Raw genomic sequence first — 18132 nt, 5'->3', positions numbered from 1 at the left:
GGCATGGATGCCCACCTTACTTGTCCTCACCTAATGGCTTTAGGAATATACTGTTCAAAAAGACAGAGGTAATGCAATTCAGCCTCACTGCTGAAAGATCTGATTTTTTCAACAGAAGCTACAAATCTCAATTTTTATGTGGAATCTATTTTTAAGTGCTGTCAACTCACTCAAAATTTCTAAAAACAATACACAGACCTTACAAGACATGTTTACAGAATCTCCGTTGGAAACCACAAGTTTACAATCTACTTTTCAGAGTTCACTTTTTGTATCCTACCGAGACTGCTAGAGAATCTTTTAAAATTTTCTTTTGGTTTCTATAGAAAATAACTTCCAGAGCCTTGCTCTACTTGTGAGTTTTTAGGATAGTATTTCCTTTCTCTTGCTGCATGAATTTTCCATAGTCTATATGCACAGCTTCTGTCCTGTTTCTAGCACCCGGAACCCTTTTAAATATGCCACTTAATGAAATAGGACCTTCTTCTCCCTCCACTGTCTGCATTTCTGACACTCTGACCTAGTAAAATACATAAAGAACTAAAATCACCAGTTTGTACTACTCAAGTGTTCTTCCTGCTCTATACCAGTAGTTCTCAACCTTGGCTTGGCATGTTAGAATCATTTGGAAAGCTTTTAAAACTCAAGATACCTAGAGCAAATCCCAGACCCAAATAGCGTGCGGGTGGGACTATGACATCAGTAATTTTATTATGCGGTATTTCATTATGCAGGCAAGACTGAGAACCACTGGTCTCAAACTTTTTCTGTAAAGGGCCAAACAATAAATATTTTAGGCCTGTCTCTGTCAAACTACTCATTTCTTCATTCTAGTACAAAAGCAGCCATAGATAACATGCAAACAAATTAGTGTGCCCATATTCCAGTAAGCCATTATTTACAAAAACTGGGAGCAGGTTGGATCTGACCCATAGGCCATGGTCTGTCAACCCCTGTTCTACACCCATATACAGGACATTAGTTTGGAGCCTTTATCTAAAATGGATACCATCCAACACTAACTCTTTAGTTCTAAATCTCTAGCCCAACTACCAGCCTAAGAATTTTGGGAGAAGCTGAGAGTCTATGACTGGCTACAGAAAGAGAGAGTCCTATGACTGGGAAATGCTGCTCAAATAATCAGCACACATATGGTAAAGGGATGGTTCCTATCACTGAGTAGATCTAAGAATTATCTGATATGCTTATTAAAACACAGGTTCTCAGGCCACAACCCTACAAATTCCAATTCTGGTGTTCTGGTGAAAGGCCCAGGAAACTGCATCTTAAATGAGTACACCAGTGATGAGGATGCAGATGTGTGCTTCTTACCCAGTTTAGACATGCTGCCATTGTGGTACACAACCCCTGTGAGCAATACAGGAAGTTTAGCATCCCTGAACCTCATCCATCAAATGCTGGTAGAGCCCTTCAGTTACTCTGACAAATACGGTACATTCTCAAATTCCCTCTGGGGAAGAAGTACCACCCCTAATGTGATCCAGCCCGTAAGCAGAAAGGATCAATGGTTTCCTACTACTTTCAGGCTGATGGGCTAATTACAGGAGATGCACATCTATCCCTAATGTTCATTATATTCTCTAACACCATTCCTTCCTTCCAGTCTTCCCTGCTCAAAACCATTTTCCAGGGACACTTGGGTGGCTCAGGTGGTTGTATCTGACTCTTGATTTTGGCTCAGGTCATGATCTCACAGTTTGTGGATTCGAGCCCTGCATCACGCTCTGCGCTGCAGTGCAGAACCTGCTTGGGATTCTCTCTCTGTCTCTTTCTACCCCTCCCCCACTTGCACATGCTCTCTTTCAAAATAAATAAATAAGCTTAAAAAAACATCTTCCACAGGGTCATCAGTGTTACAACTACCTAAAATATGGAATTGACTATGCCATTCCTCTATGTAAAACCCTTTTTCAAAAGCTTCCTACCAAGGATCTCCAAGACCATTAAGTGGGAAAGAGAAAAAAAACAAAAACAAAAAAAGCCCTTGAGCACAATAAAGTACAGCAAAGTACCTATATGATTCCACTTTTTAAATATATGTATGTATATTCTTGTAATGGTATAGATCCTTTCTGAAGAATACACAAAAAATAATCTTCAGAAGACTGAGCTTCACGGTAAAAAGATGGCTTATTTTTCAATGTATTACTTTGTCCATTAAAAAAAAGGTTGGGGTGCCTGTGTGGCTCAGTCAGCTAAGTGTCCGACTCTAGATCTCGGCTCAGATCTTGAGTTCATGGTCATGAATTCAAGCCCCACATTAGGAGTGAAGCCTACTCAAAATAAGTAAATAAAAATTTTTAAAAAAGGATAACCACACTTTCAAAAGGAAAAAATGTAAAAAACAAACAAAAACCTCTTTTATTAAAAAAAATTCATACTTATGTGACTTTTTAGGTGCTCCCTATCCATAAAACATCCATCTGTATCCTCTACTTCTACTAGCCCTTAAGAATTTAGTTTTGGCATCACCTCCTTAATAGTCTTCCCTAAATAGGGTCCTATTTTCTGTGAAAACATCAGGCAGAAATGAAAACATGTTTCTATGTATTTGTCACTCTAACTCAAACTTGGCTACGAGCTCCATGAATTTATATCCTACAAACTCAGTACCTATCCCATAAAAAAAGTACCTGTTAGACTAGTTATTACAGGTGAGTCATTATTCCAAATACTGACTTTTTGAAACACTTCTAAACAGCTCATTTATTATTTATAGATTGTCCATACAAATAATGCGACAAGGCTCTTATAACGGAGACTGGATGTAAAAAATGGTAGTTTTGATACCTCTGGTACTAGTTTTTCAGCATCTAAAAAGTCTCAAATACAGATGCAAGTAGTATGACAGTAACAGAAGCAGGTAAGAAAGAAAGCTTGGATTTAATAATGGTTATAACTGTAGAAAACAAAAGTCAAGAGGACCTAGTTCCAGTTGAGATCAATAGACATTTACTAAAGCATGGCATCCAGGTCCTTAAGAACTTCCAGGTCCTTTTAGCAGTGTTCTTGAACTTCCTCCAAGTTTTTCTAGGTAACTACACATCTCAAAAGCCCAAAGCTTGAGATGTTTTAGTAACAATGCCAGCAGCTCTTCAGCTCAGTGTGTGAGGAAATGAAACATCACAGTGGTGAGTAGACAGCAAGAAAAACTAAACAAAACAATGGTGTATTTGAGAATGTAGTAAATATGGCCACCTTTGGTAGAGGGTATTTTTTAATACTCCCTTTAAAAAGGGGAGCCCTAATACTCCCTAAAATGGGAGAGCCTGACTGACTCAGTTGGTTGAGCTCACAGTTTGTGAGTTTTATATATAAAAAAGAAAATTATAAAATCAGGGGGAAAGAATACCAAGAATACCAAACCAGGCTAATAAATGCAAAATATGTGTTTCATCTGTAAGGAAAGATCACAATGTGTCCACCTGGTAGAATCTGAAAGAAAGGAGAGCCAACATTTACTCAACAAACATTTAATGAGTGTAAATTATGCACCAAGCTCATCTTTCATAGATACAAGGGTGCTAAGTGAAACTTAGAGAACAGAAGATAACCAAAAGGTTAAAACACAGCCTTGAAGTTACCAAGCGCTAAATCAAGTCTGAGAAAATAATTCTACATAGGGCACAGACAGATGTTATTCAACACAGTCATTTACATGGCAAAAAGAACACAAAGTAGAAAAAATAAGTAAAAACTACAAAATAAAAGGTCAAAATTTGCTAGTCGAATTGATTACATACTAATTTTACTATTTTTTTTCATTTAATAACCTAAATAAACAAAACAGACCTATAGATTATAAAATGATAAAACAGGTATCTCCTCCCCAACCCAAAAGAAAACTGTAAGGGGGAAGGGGTAAGACATACACTCAAGTCTCTTCAGACATAAGACAGTCTTTACTGTTTTTAAACATCTCCAGAAAAAGTCAACCATACAATCATTTCAGCGGATGTTTGAACATTTGACTACTCACTCTTCACAAATGCACTCTAGACTTCCTGGGGATCATAAAACCTTGTCAGGCCCACTGCTCCTTGTGCTGATCCTGGTTTTGCTATCCTACAGGGGAAGAAAGCTTCCCTTCTCTCCTTCAGAATATACTGTTGTCTAGACTTTGCCTAAATGTTCTTCTATCCTTCAACTCCCTCCCCCCCCCCCGCCAGCCACCACCCCTCCAGCCATGTGCTACCCCTCACACCAATCTGCCGAGCTGAAAGCAACTGGCTTCTAATCCCTTAGTTACTTTAAGTGCAGCCTAAGCAAGCAGGATAAAATACCACTGAGAGAAACCTGAAGATATTATAGCTTCAGAGTGAAGATAATATGCACAATTTTTATTCTTTTCCATATAAATTGACATTTAAGAAATCTGCTTCATGCATCCAACAAATGTATACTGAATCCTTACCATATGCTAAGCCCTGTGACAACACTGCATCTTTGTTGTTCAAGTTTCACAAGTGATAGCTATGTAGCCTATTCCACTAGGCAATGAAGACCTTAGACGTCCAGACCCACCCTCCATTTCAACAGATGAGGATGACAAAGTAGAAAATCTCTATTATAAGCCTTTCAAAAAGGAGTCCTAACACTGCAGAGACTGAAAAAAATGGTTCCCACACTTTAGCATGCACCATCATCACCTGTTGACTCAGTGGATCCGGGGTAAGGTCTGATAATCTGCAGTTCTGTCAAGTTCCCAGATGTTGATGCTGCTGGTCAGCATTTTGAGATCCACTGCTCCAGATTAGGGGTTGGCAAACATTTCCTCTAAAAGGCCAGATAAATATTTTAAATTTGAGAAGCCAGTCTCTGTTGCAACTACTCGAAGTGCAAAAGAAGCCACAGACAATGTATAAGTGAATGGGTGTGGCCGTGTTCTAATAAATCATTATTTATGGACACTGAAATTTGAATTTCTTATCATTTTCAATGGAATATTTCAATAATATCTTTTCATTTTTTCAACTACTTAAAAATGTGAAACCATTCTTAGCTTGTGAGGTATACAAAAGCAGGCAGTGGGCTAGATTTGGCTAATGAAACATAGTTTGCCAACCCCTGGTTTCTAGATCAATGGTTGGTGCTCAATCCTGGCTCTTCACCAGAAATCGCTCAGAAGCTTTTAAAAGACCCAGATACTTAAGCCCCATCCTGTGAGATTCTGAATTAGTCTAAGCCCTAAGTAATGAACAACCAGGAATAAGAATTACTGATCTTGACCACTATTCTTCCAAGTGATTTCTATTGATATTTAGGGTTTAATAAGCCTTATGAATGAATAAAGGTTTCTTGGGTCAGGTAAGTTTGAAAAATGAAATTTAAAGACTTTTTACTGTAAGACTTCCCATGATATTATCATAAATATCTAAGAGGATACTACAGTATGCAATATTTTCCAGATTCATTGGACCATCAAATCCATGGATGTAGAATTCTATGAAGCACTTGGGAAACACTGTCCTAAATCTTTCATAAAGAATAACAGATACTTAATATGCAGGTTCATAAAGCTACAGCAAAATCTGAGAGCAGAAATTAATTTAAAAATGAGAAATACAGGGGTGCCTGGGTGGCTCAGTCGGTTGAGCATCTGACTTTGGCTCAGGTCATGATCTCGTGGTTTGTGAGTTTAAGCCCTGTGTCGAGCTCTGTGCTGACAGCTCAGAGCCTGGAGCCTGCTTCAGATTCTGTGTCTCACTCTCTCTCTGCCCCTCCCCTGTTCTGTCTCTCTCTCAAAAATAAATAAAACATTAAAAAAAGAGAGAGAAATACAACTGATTCTTTTTTTTTTTTAATTTTTTTAATGTTTATTTATTTTTGAGAGACAGAGAGACAGACATAGTGTGAGCAGAGAAGGAGCAAAGAGAGAGGGAGAAACAGAAACAGAAGCAGGCTCCAGGCTCTGAGCTGTGAGCACAGAGCCCGATGCAGGGCTCGAACCCACAAACCGTAAGATCATGACCTGAGCTGAAGTTGAATGTTTAAAAGTGACTGAGCCACCCAGGGGCCCCCGAAATAACAACCGATTCTTATCAGAATAATAACAAAAAAGAAGAACTTCTGGGGCACCTGGGTGGCTCAGTTGGTTGAGCGTCTGACTCTTGATTTTGGCTCAGGTCATGATCTCATGGTTGGGAGATCGAGCCTTTCGTCAGGCTCCATGCTGAGTGAGGAGCCTGCTTAAGATTCTCTCTCTCTCTCGATTTTAAAAAACAACCTAAGGGGCGCCTGGGTGGCGCAGTCGGTTAAGCGTCCGACTTCAGCCAGGTCACGATCTCGCGGTCCGTGAGTTCGAGCCCCGCGTCAGGCTCTGGGCTGATGGCTCGGAGCCTGGAGCCTGTTTCCGATTCTGTGTCTCCCTCTCTCTCTGCCCCTCCCCCGTTCATGCTCTGTCTCTCTCTGTCCCAAAAATAAATAAAAACGTTGAAAAAAAATTAAAAAAAAAAAACCCACAAAAAAAACAACCTAAAATTGCCTGATTAAACAGTTTCACAAGACAAGACAAGACTTCAATTTATCGTAACAAGCATTTCACTAAATCCTCAAATCTAAATATGAAAAAAGCTTTTTTTTTTTTTTTTAAGTTTTTAATTTTGAGAGAGAGAAAGAGAGGATGTACAACCTGGGGAAGGGCAGAGAGAGAGAGAGAGAGAGAGAGAGAGAGAGAGAGAGAGAGAGAGAGAATCCCAAGCAGGCTCCATGTTGTCAGTACAGAGCCCAACACAGGGCTTAATCTCACGAACCATGAGATCATGACCTGAGCCAAAATCAAGAGTCAGACGGGCACTCAACTGACTGAGCCACCCAGGTGCCCCTAAATATGAAAAAAAGGTTTTAAAAATACTTTTGAGAGATCACTTCCATCAAACATTTTTAAAATAGGAATGAATGAGCTTTTGAAATGCTAAATAAAATGAGTCAAAATTGAGATAATGGAGGAAAGTAAAAAAGTATTATTTTTAGATATGATTCACTACCTGGAAAACCTAAAATACCTGGTACAACATATACTCAGCAGAACATAACTCTGAAATCTCCATTATCCAATTACTTTTTAAAATACATTGTCCTCTACAGTAGACAAGTATACCACATCTCAACTTGTTCTTATTAGAGATAATCGGGGGGGGGGGGGGGGCGGGGGAAAGAACTGGATCTAAATTGAAAAGAGGGAAGTAAAGAGCTAAGAAAGGCAAGCTACTTGAAGTCACAGAACTGACAAATGTCAGAGGATGATATGAATCCTTGCATAGTTCCCAAGCCTGCACTCTCCATTTTGCCACAATGCCAAAGGCAACATTAGCTTAATGGATATTTTTTGAACACTTGTTATGCACCAAGCACAGGAATACAAAAATGAGTAACATATCATCTTTTAAAGAGACCTAAGTTAAATAAATTGACCCATTTTTTGGTTTAAAACCTAGGTCTCCTAAGGAGTGCCTGGCTGGCTCAGTCAGTAGAGCATGCAACACTTCATCTTGGGGTAGTGAATTCAAGCCCCACGTTGGGCATGAGGCTTAATTTAAAAAAAAAAAAAAAGTAAAGTATTCTCTAAAACTAGATAAAACCTAGGCTTCCTAAATTCAGATTCAGTGATTCTCCTACCTTATAATCCCTATACGTCTAAAAATCGTATATTCTAACACACAAAGTATAGTATTATTCTTCCTGTGTATAATAAATGCCATTTTAATGGTAGAGATAATTCCAAAGTTTTTATTACAAATGTTATTACAAGAGTACCAAAAAGGATCACAACCCACAAATGACTTTTGTGTGTGTGTTTGCTTTTAAGGCATCCTCAGTGCTGAATGCACACAAAAAATGTAAGAAAACAATTTGGGAATGGGGGAAGGGAGAAGAGGCTGAGTTCTAAGTCAATTTCCAAAGCAAACTCCTTCAATTCAGATATATATATATATATATATATATATATATACACACACACATATATATATGTTTATATATATGTTTATATATATGTTTATATATAGTAGAAAATACACAAGTGATATAGGAGTCAAAATTTACTGATATTTTAATGTAATCACTTAATCTGCAAAAAGCTCGGTATCACATCTTAACTGTTCAACATTTCTGATCACTGACAAGATAAAGACCAAGAAATTATACTGAAACAGCAAAAAAAACCTTCAGAAAATCACCAATTTCCCTTTCATTTCTCCCATTCCACAAAATAGAAGCCAAAGCTGGCTATCCGTCATTCTGAGACAAGGGAGAAATATAAAAAGCAAGCAAGGTTTTCCAAAACAACTTGAGAAAAAAATCCCATGAAAATGCCCTAATAATACAGACCAAAGGGAGAAGTAACCCATTCAGGAGAAGAACCAGGGAGCAGAGTAAAAAAGAAGGACTCTCATCATCTACCAATTAATCTACAAACAATATACATGTAGAGATTCTAATAACTTTAAAAGAAAATAATACATGGGGATATTTGAACTTTAAAAATCATTCTTTGGATAAAGTGATTCTGGTATAAACAGGAGAGAAGTGATTTTCTCAAAACATTGGTGACCTCTGGCCAAGTAAAATGATGATAAAACCATTTTAAGATAAGGTTTCTTTACAAATAAAAACTATACTTACCACAATCCATTCAGCAATGTTTTCATAGAGCTCTGGACTAAAAATTGCTTTTTTAAGCCTAGCTAGAGGGCCATCAGCATCTACTAATCTGCATCGCATGAAAACATCACAGTAGCCTCTAAAATCATTGCAGGGGGATCCAGGTTGCAAGGTGATGGTTCGACCAACGAAGTGCTTGCTCCACTGCAGAGACCCTGTACTGGCACAAGTTGATGGATCCACTGGAAAAGAAGTGCCAAATGTAAGTTGAAGGTCAGATTTCCTACCAGGCTAGCTGGGGAGAGAGGGAGGAAAGGAAAAAACTGCCTAAAATCATTACCATGACATGTTATATAGACTTTCATTCGTTAGGCTAGATAACATCACAGGTAATTCGCCTTAAGTATACAACATAGGGGTGCCCGGGTGGCTCAGTCGGCTGAGCGTCCGACTTTGGCTCAGGTTATGATGTCACAGTTCGTGAGTTCGAGTCCAGCATCGGGCTCTCTGCTGTCAGCAAAGGGCCCACTTCTGATCCTCTGTTCGCCTCCCTCTTTGCCCCATCCCCGCTGGTTCTCTTTCTAGCTCAAAATAAATAAATAAAATTTAAAAAATACATATATAAACAAATAGCCAGCAACTCTTGACTTAGTACCTACAATGGCTTTAAAACCCTCTAAAGTTTTTATACTAATTATTGCCCTAAAGCTGGAAGGTTTTTGTCTAGCTTATCGTTTTTAAAACACTGTAGGGACGATAATACTAGAAATACAATGCTGCGCTACACTTGAAAATTTCCACAGAGGATTGGTTTAGATGGAAATTATCTGTCCAAACTGGATATCAAACTTTAATCCTTAAAATTTACAGAAAAATGGGGTGCCTGGCTGGCTCAGTCAGTAGAGCAAATGACCCTTGATTTTGGGGTCGTGAATTTGAGCCCCACACTGGGGGTAGTATTTACTTAAAAAAAATTTTTTTTTAGGAAACAATTAGGTTTTGAAACAGATTTTATATTCTTGCATTTTAAAAGCTTACTCTTCTTCATGCAGCAGACATGGCATAATTCCTTATCATCTTTGCCATCAGAACTGGCACAGGTACACTCCTCCAAGCCATACTTCTCACAGATAGAACCTGCACATTGCTGAAAGAAAAATAAAAGACAAATTATTTAATCCCTATACAGTCAAGCCTATAATTCACAGTAATAGACAAATATACACGTCCAATGCTAATATAATTAAATAGAAATAAAAGTGGGGGGGGGCAAGCATAGATTAGCATCAGAAACGGATCACATAAACACATTTGAAAAAGAGGTAAGTGCAAAAAATACAGGAAATCTTTCAAAGAAATGGCAACTTAAAAAAAATCTAAACAAAACAAAAACAGAGAAGAGATTAGATGAGCATCAATTTTACAGTGATTATTGCTCCTTTGTAAGAAGAGAAAAATGAAATTTTCCTCATGTACAGGAAAGTGATTATTTAGCCAAGAAAGCTTTAAGCACTTCACAGAGAAAATGACCAGAAGAGTTCTTTTATATGGGCTGTTAAAAACTAATTTATAAAGCTCAAAAGCAGTACAAAGTCATGTGCCTAGTCATACAACTATTTTTCTCTAGAGACCATCAAACATATGCAGTGGAAAGACGAAAGGTAAGTCAGTAACTAATTGAATGCCACCAGGCACTTATGCCACATGATACATTCATGGCTTTATGGGGAAACAGACAGGGCTCTTACTGAAACAGGGACTAGGATTAATGGCTGTAACTCTGCAGCTTTAAATAACAAACAATTATTCTGAAAAAGGTTTTATAAAACTAAATAAAAGCTTATAAATCAAATGCTTACCCCATTAATGCACACTTGTGTATGCCTATTACAGTCTGTAAAGTTTGGTTTAGGATCAGAGGCTGGGCACAGAGCTGTGATGCCATTACATATTCCTTCTTTTGCACAGTCTGAATCATCCCGACACTTCTCAGTTTTTGATTTGAATGCACACTGTGCTGTACAACAGGGACCTTGACTTGGGCTAGAATTAACATTGAAGTGTTTAAAGAAAATGACTAGGATATTTCCTATATACATAGATATGGTCCTAATTTTTAAATCGTCAATCTCATCTTTTAAATGTTAAGTAGGTTACTGGTATAAAACTTCAAATTTTGGACTAAGAGGCTGCTAAATTTCAACATTTATAAGTGTAAATAAAAAAATGATTGTCTTATTTTTACAATCAATGCATACTATATTCAACAGTCTTACTCTACTTGTCTCTAGTGAAATGCTACAATAGGAAATGGATTTAATATTAGGTGAGTTATCAATGTTTTTCACAGCACATCATACATTGGTCAATTCATCAATTTTTCTCACATTTATATGCTAAAATCAAACTAGGTACACAGACCAACCATTTAAAAAGTCTTGCACAAACAACATTCTATAGCTTATATCTATCACTACCAAAGCCAGTTTGACAAGTAAAATAATCATATGACACTAATGACAAGAGTCTATGAAATGCTCATTTCCTAAATATTTAAAGTTAAGATTCTAAACATACAGATGACAGCCACATTTTTAAGTTAGGAACTAAACAGTGTGTACTCTATTGAGCATCCCTGCATGTCTTTAACACCCACCACACAAGTTACAATTACAAGCAGCTCCATCTGCCAACCACAGCACACTTACCAATTCTACTCAGGAAAAATAAATAAAACGAAAGCAAATAAAGACAAAGTTTCAAAACCATATGCATCTCTTAATGTCAGTTTTAAATCAGTCCTAAGTGCCTTCAGATGACTGACAGGAGCACGAGCACGACCAGAACCGGCCAGGTACCTGCACTGCTTCCCAGGCTTCAGCTTGCATTTCTTCCCCTCTGGCTGGTTTGCATCATAGCAGCACTCGTCCTTACACTGGTCACTGTAGCCACAGTCACATTCTTCACCTTGCTCTACCATCCCGTTTCCACAAATAGGCTGGCCAGATTCTGAAGACAACAAATAAAACAAAGTAAGCACTGTATGCACATGTTAATTTGATTTAAAATCCACAGGGGCGCTTGGGTGGCTCAGTCGGTTAAGCGTCCGACTTCAGCTCAGGTCACGATCTTGCGGTCCGTGAGTTCGAGGCACGCGTCGGGCTCTGGGCTGATGGCTCAGAGCCTGGAGCCTGCTTCCGGTTCTGTGTCTCCCTCTCTCTCTGCCCCTCCCCCATTCATGCTCTGTCTCTCTCTGTCTCAAAAATAAATAAAAACGTTAAAAAAAATTAAAAAATTAAAATAAAAAAAATAAAATCCACAAACTCTTCAGAGCCTCATTACAAAGGAAGAAGGGATACTTGATGAATACAAAAAGTAGAAAAAGCCAGGAATCTAGAAATTAGGAGATGTAAATTCAATTCTCACAGTGGCTCAGTCACTAACTAGCAATGTAGCCTTGGGCAAGTCACTTCCTTTTTGTGGGGCCTCAGTTTCTTACAGTAAAACAATTTGACATTATGGTCCCCCTGGTCCCCTCGAAGGTTCCTTCTGGGAATGGTAATATTCTATTTAGGCCATGCCGCATTCAACTTTACTAAACAAAGACTGCACTATTTACATATTGTGTAATTCATACACAAATATGAATTAAGTTAGTGCTTTATCACCCAGAAAAAATTAAACCTTCTGTATTAACAAAAAATTTCAAACTCACATTAGAAGTAGTAAAGGAATAAATACAATGAACTCCCATGTACCACTTAGCTTAAATGACTATCAACAAAATGCTATGAACAATCCCACCTAACATATTTATTTGTTCTTTGTAAATACTCCAGGATGAATCTAAGAGTTAGGCGTTTTTTGTTTTTGTTTTTTAATCTAACCATAATAGCATCATCACATCTAACAAAATTAACAATATGCTTAATAACATCTAATAGCCAATCCATGTTCAATTTCCTCAACTGTCTTTTTACAATTGGTTTATTTAAACCAAGTTCCACACAAGGCTCCTCAACCCCATACCTACTTTTGGTGGATGGTTGATATGTGTCATACGTTTTTTTAATATATAACAACAGACTCCCTCTGTTTTTTTTATTTTTACACTATTTACTTGTTAAAGAAATTGGATCATTTTGTCTAATGGAATTTCCCACATTGTGTTTGGCTGACTGTATCCTAGCCAACAAATATTTGTTTTAAACGTATGTTAATTTTGCTCCTCAGCTAGACCCAAGCTCCTTTAGGGAAGAACCACATATTATTTATATCTTTTGTATTCCCACAGAGCCTAGCCATATTGGATCAAATCTTGGCTCATTAAAGTTAGACAGTCTGGTCTAAACATGGTGAATAATTTTAGAAAAAATTTTAGGGTCTTTTAAAGTTCTTTAATTTTGTCAATGGGGCTTAAAATCGAAAGAGGAATGTTACTCTTTTAAGTTCATAAAATCACAGAACTTTAGCCATCTGTAGGGAAATGATAAAAATCAAATGTCTTCACTTTACTGAAAAGAAAACTAACTTTCAGAGAGCCTGTGACTTGCTGTAACCACATGCTCCAGTATGGGCAAATAGCAGACCAGACCCAGGATTCTGAGATCTAAAATTTGATGCTCTGCTCTTTCTGCTACATCAAATCAATGTGGGAAACAGTTGTAGCACAACTGTTGTAGTTGTAGTCTTCAAATTGAGAACTGAGTAAATAGAAGGGAACACATCTTAAACACAAGGCATATCTGGATCCAAACTATTCTAGAAAGACTAGCTTTGTATTTGGAAAGTGCATTCTTATCCTTAACCACATCAAATATTAAAGGAAATCTTAGAGCTAACTGAAGTTCTATCCGTCTCTTTCATTTTATACCACCTCTTTTGTTCTCTAGAACTAGAAGCATGCACATGGACATATATACCAAGTAAATAAAAATGATTTTTCTAAGGTCTAGTAATAATCATTTCAGAATTCATGTGACATGTAATTCAGGAAAAAAGGAAAAATGATCAAGTTAGAAAACCTCTGATGCAATATTTGCTACACATTGGTTTTTATCTCACACAGAAATATTACCTCAAATAAACTATAACACACAGGGGAGCAAATTTACTTTAATTTAAATGCAAAAATTATAATATATACATATCTCGTTACAATTTAAGAAATTTTCCTACCATAAGACCTATAAAACAATATCTCATTTTTAAAAGACCACTTCAATCAGAAAGTTTATTGTGAAAACCCGGTTTACAAATGAACAATCTCTGCAGCACTTCTACATTAAGAAGTTTTAGAGAAACTACCAGTGATAACAACAATGGTAACATGAGTGTAATTTTAATATGCCCTTTTAAAACAAATAGAAGGCCCTAAAAGAAAAAGCCAATCAAAATAAGTAAAAATTGAAATTTGGACCTGACCAAAATTTTATTTTTCTGGGAATGATTCTGGGAAGAGGATAAAATGACAAGCTACAGAATGGGAAAAAATATTTGCAGATCAATATCTGACAAAGGACTAGTATCTAGGCTGTGTAAAGAAGTCTTAAAACTCGACGCCTAGGTGGCTGAGCTGGTTAAGCTTCTGACTTCAGTTCAGGTCATGATCTCATGGCTCGTGAGTTTGAGCTGTCAGCACAGAGCCCGCTTCAGGTCCTCTGTCTCCCTCTCTCTCGCCCATTCCCCGCTAGTGTTCTCTCTCTCTCTCTCTCTCTCTCTCTCTCTCTCTCTCTCTCTCTCTCACACACACACACACACACACACACACACACACACAATAAACAAACAAACAAACACACTTAAAAAAAAAAAAAACTCTTAAAACTCAACAGAAAAAAAACCCAATGAGAAATGGCCACGAAACATGGACATTTTACCAAAGAAGATATACAGGTGGCAAATAAGGACATGAAAAGATGATCAACATTTTTACTCACCAGAAAAATACAAATACAAAAACCACAACACAATATCACTGTCCTATCAGAATGGATAAAATAAAAACAGTAAAAATGCCAAAAGCTGGCAAAGATACAGAGAGATGAGATCACTTATACATTGCTGATAGGAACCTAAACTAATACGTCCACGCTGGAAAACACTTTGAGAGTTCGGTATAAATAAGAGCAAACAATTACTATTTGATCCATTAACTGGATTTGGGGGCATTTATCCCAGAGAAATTAAACCTTTATGTTCACATAAAAAACCTGCACATAAATGTTTATAGCTGCTTTCTGCATAATAGCCAGGAACTGAAGACAGCCCAGACAGCCTTTAACAGGTGAGTGGTTTAGACAAACTGTGGAACATCCATACCATTGAACACTACTCAGCAATAAAGACAAACTCCTGATACAGATAACAATTTGAATGCATCTTCAGGGAATTATGCTGAGTAAGAAAAAGCCAATCTCAAAAGGTTTACATATTATGTGATTCTATTTATATAACATTTTTGCAGTGACAAAATTTTAGAAATGGAGAATAGTGAGGGACTTAGCAGGACGGAGGGAGGTGTGTTTGCCCTCAGGTAACTTACATCTTGTCAAACAAGACAGGAACCCGAACACACGTAATACAAGGTAGAATATTTAGAACACATTAAATGCGACAAGAGAAGCATAGCAGGTGAATGGACACAAAATGTGGTATATCCACATGACGGAATATTCAGCCATAAAAAGAATGGCATTCTGATACATGCTACAACTTGAATGCATGCTAAGTGACATAAGCCAGATATGGAAGGTCAAATATTGTCTGATCCCACCTATATGAGGTACCTAGAAATGGCAAATTCAGAGACAGAAAATAGATTAGAAGTTACCAAGAGCTAGGGAGAGAGGGAAGCAGGAATTACTGCTTAGTGATTGCACAATTTCTATTTGGAGGGATGAAAAAGTTTGGAAATGAATAGTGATGATGGTAGCACATCACTGTGAATGTACTTAATGCCACTGAATTATAACTTAAAATTAGTTTAGATACACATTTTGTGTATTTTTTATTTCTATTTATTTTATTTATATCATACATGTTTTATACCTTTTTTTCTTTACCATTAGAAAACAAGAATTTCATGGCAGCTTTATTCATATTGTCCAAACCTGAAGAGCCCAGGTGTTCATCAACAGAAGAGTGGATGAGTGAAGTGTGATATATTCATACAATGCAATACTAAGCAATAAAATAGAACAAAACACTAATGATGAATCTCAAAATATGCTGAATGAAAGCAACATAAGGTTTTTCTTCCCACAAAAGAATAAAAACCATATGATTCCACTTATATGAAGTAAAACAAGCAAAATTTCTCTATAGTTAAATAAATCAGAATAATGGTTGCCTATGAGAGTGTCCTGGGGGAAAGAAAATGACCAGGAAGGGAAATGAAAGAACTTTCCGGAGTGACAGAAATATTCTCTATTTTGATAGGTGCTTAGGTTACACAGGTAAATACATTTGTCAAAGCTCATTAAATGGTGGACTTATGGTACAACATTTCACTTATGTTAATTAAAAAAAAAAAAAAGAAGAACCACAAAGAATACTGAACTTTAGTCAATTATACAGGCTGAAGTATTTGGGAGTGAAGTACACTTATGTCTACAATCCACTTTACAACAAAAAACATGGATGGAGGGGATGGATAAGTTAATAAACAGTGACAGAGTAAATACAGCAGAGTTGTAATAGTTATTAAATGCAGATGGTAGGTGCATGGGTGTTTCAAATTTTCTGAATGTTTGAAAATATATGTTGGGAAAATATACATACCAACAAAACAGTTGTTTCTCTTCTTCTCAAGAACTTGGCTTATATTTCTAATACTACAGAGTGAGAATTTATTGTTGTTAAGTTTGTCCCCGGATGTTGCTCTTGCATACATGATGTAATTGCCATTTTCTTTTTGTCCTAAATTCTTAGATTCTCCTGGAGTGCACTCTGTTCCAGAATCATGCTGCCAAACAGAATATAGAGTTACATAAACAGGAAGTAAAATAAGGTTTTCGGGTCATCTGACTGAATGTAATTTTCTCACCAGAAGAACAATGGAAGCTTGTGGACTCTCCTGTAAAAAAAGATCCTACAATTGTTTTAGACTGTGAGAAGGAAAACAATTTGCTCTTTTAGGGGTCCTGTCTTAGAAGGGAAGGAAAAATGAGTGCAGGTCTAGCCACAACAATTTATAGCTCTGTAAATAGGGAGTAGAATGGAGGACAAACCATGATAAAGTCTATCAAAAATAAGCTCACCATGCACCACTATGTTTATTGCAGCATTATTTACAATAGCCAAATTATGGAAGCAACCCAAATGTCCACTGACAGATGAATGGATAAAGATGTTGTACATATATACAACGGAATATTATTTAGCAATAAAAAATGAAATCTTGCCATTTGCAACAACATGGATGAAGCTGGAGAGTATAATGCTAAGTGAAATAAGTCAGTCAGAGAAAGACAAATACCATATGAATTCACTCATGTGGAATTTAAGAAACAAAAGAAATGAACAAAGAGAGGAGGGAAAGAGAGAGAAAGTGAGAGACAAACCAAGAAACAGACTCTTAACTTCAGAGAACAAACTGATAGTTACCAGAGGGGAGGTGGGCAGGGGGGTGTGGATGGAATAGGTGAAGGGGATTAAGAGTACACTTATCACAATGAACACTGAGTAGTGTATGGAATTGCTGAATCACTGTATTGTCCACCTGAAACTAATATAACAGTGTATGTTAACTCCACTGGAATTAAAATTAAAAACAATAAAAATGAAAAAAAAAATAAGCTTGCCTACTTTCAAAACTAGTAACAGGAATATAAACTTAAAATGACTATTCTTTAACATATATGACATTCTTTACTATGACTAGTTCAGAGAAGACAGAGATGGGGAAAAACAGGAAACAAAAGAGAATGGCATGAGGCTAAGTACATTACAAGATAGACATCTAAGAGAGTTGACTTATTAACTAAGTACATAAAAAAGATAAGTAAATGCTATTTTTAAATGAAAATTAAGAAAAGCTAAGAGGTAAAACTAAAACACTGTTTTCAGAATAAAACAGGAGACATACATGTACACAAAATATTTATGGTGTTGACAAATATTACTGAAGTATCAGATACATACAGAAAAGTGCAAAGTACCAACTATAGCTCCATGAGTTTTCTCAAAGTAAATATTCTTACGTGACCAGTGCTGAGATTAACTAACAGAATACTACCAGATCACAGAAGCTTCCCCCTCCTTCCTTCCTCCCCCAGGAGGTATACATTAAAAAAACAAACAAACAAACCAACCAGGGCACCTGGGGGGCTCAGTTGGTTAAGCATCGGACTTCAGCTCAGGGCATGATCTCACAGTTCATGAGTTCGAGCCCCGCATTCGGGCTCTGTGCTGACAGCTCAGAGCCTGGAGCCTGCTTTGGATTCTGTGTCTCCCTCTCTCTCTCCCCCTCCCCTACTCCTGGTTCTGTCAGTCTGTCTGTCTCAAAAC

General features: G+C 37.1%; 1 protein-coding gene across 1 annotated transcript in view; it reads right to left on the bottom strand.

Annotated features, from left to right (window-relative positions):
* Positions 1-18132, bottom strand: part of ADAM10 (ADAM metallopeptidase domain 10) — a 137700-nt gene that overhangs the window by 6504 nt on the left and 113064 nt on the right. Inside the window, exons 10-14 of the mRNA XM_047075053.1 lie at positions 16405-16588; positions 11481-11631; positions 10482-10665; positions 9661-9769; positions 8644-8864 (exon numbers count right to left, since the gene is read on the bottom strand). Of these exons, the coding sequence (XP_046931009.1) occupies positions 8644-8864; positions 9661-9769; positions 10482-10665; positions 11481-11631; positions 16405-16588 (849 nt within the window). The remainder of the gene's footprint in view (positions 1-8643; positions 8865-9660; positions 9770-10481; positions 10666-11480; positions 11632-16404; positions 16589-18132) is intronic.

The sequence above is a fragment of the Lynx rufus genome, unplaced genomic scaffold (genome assembly GCF_022079265.1).
Source record: "Lynx rufus isolate CCGP_SWC_20201006 ecotype Redwood Valley unplaced genomic scaffold, mLynRuf1.p SCAF_13, whole genome shotgun sequence".
Lineage (NCBI taxonomy): Eukaryota > Metazoa > Chordata > Mammalia > Carnivora > Felidae > Lynx > Lynx rufus.
The sequence above is the reverse complement of the archived record's forward strand: the minus strand, read 5'-3'. Positions and strand labels throughout refer to the sequence as shown.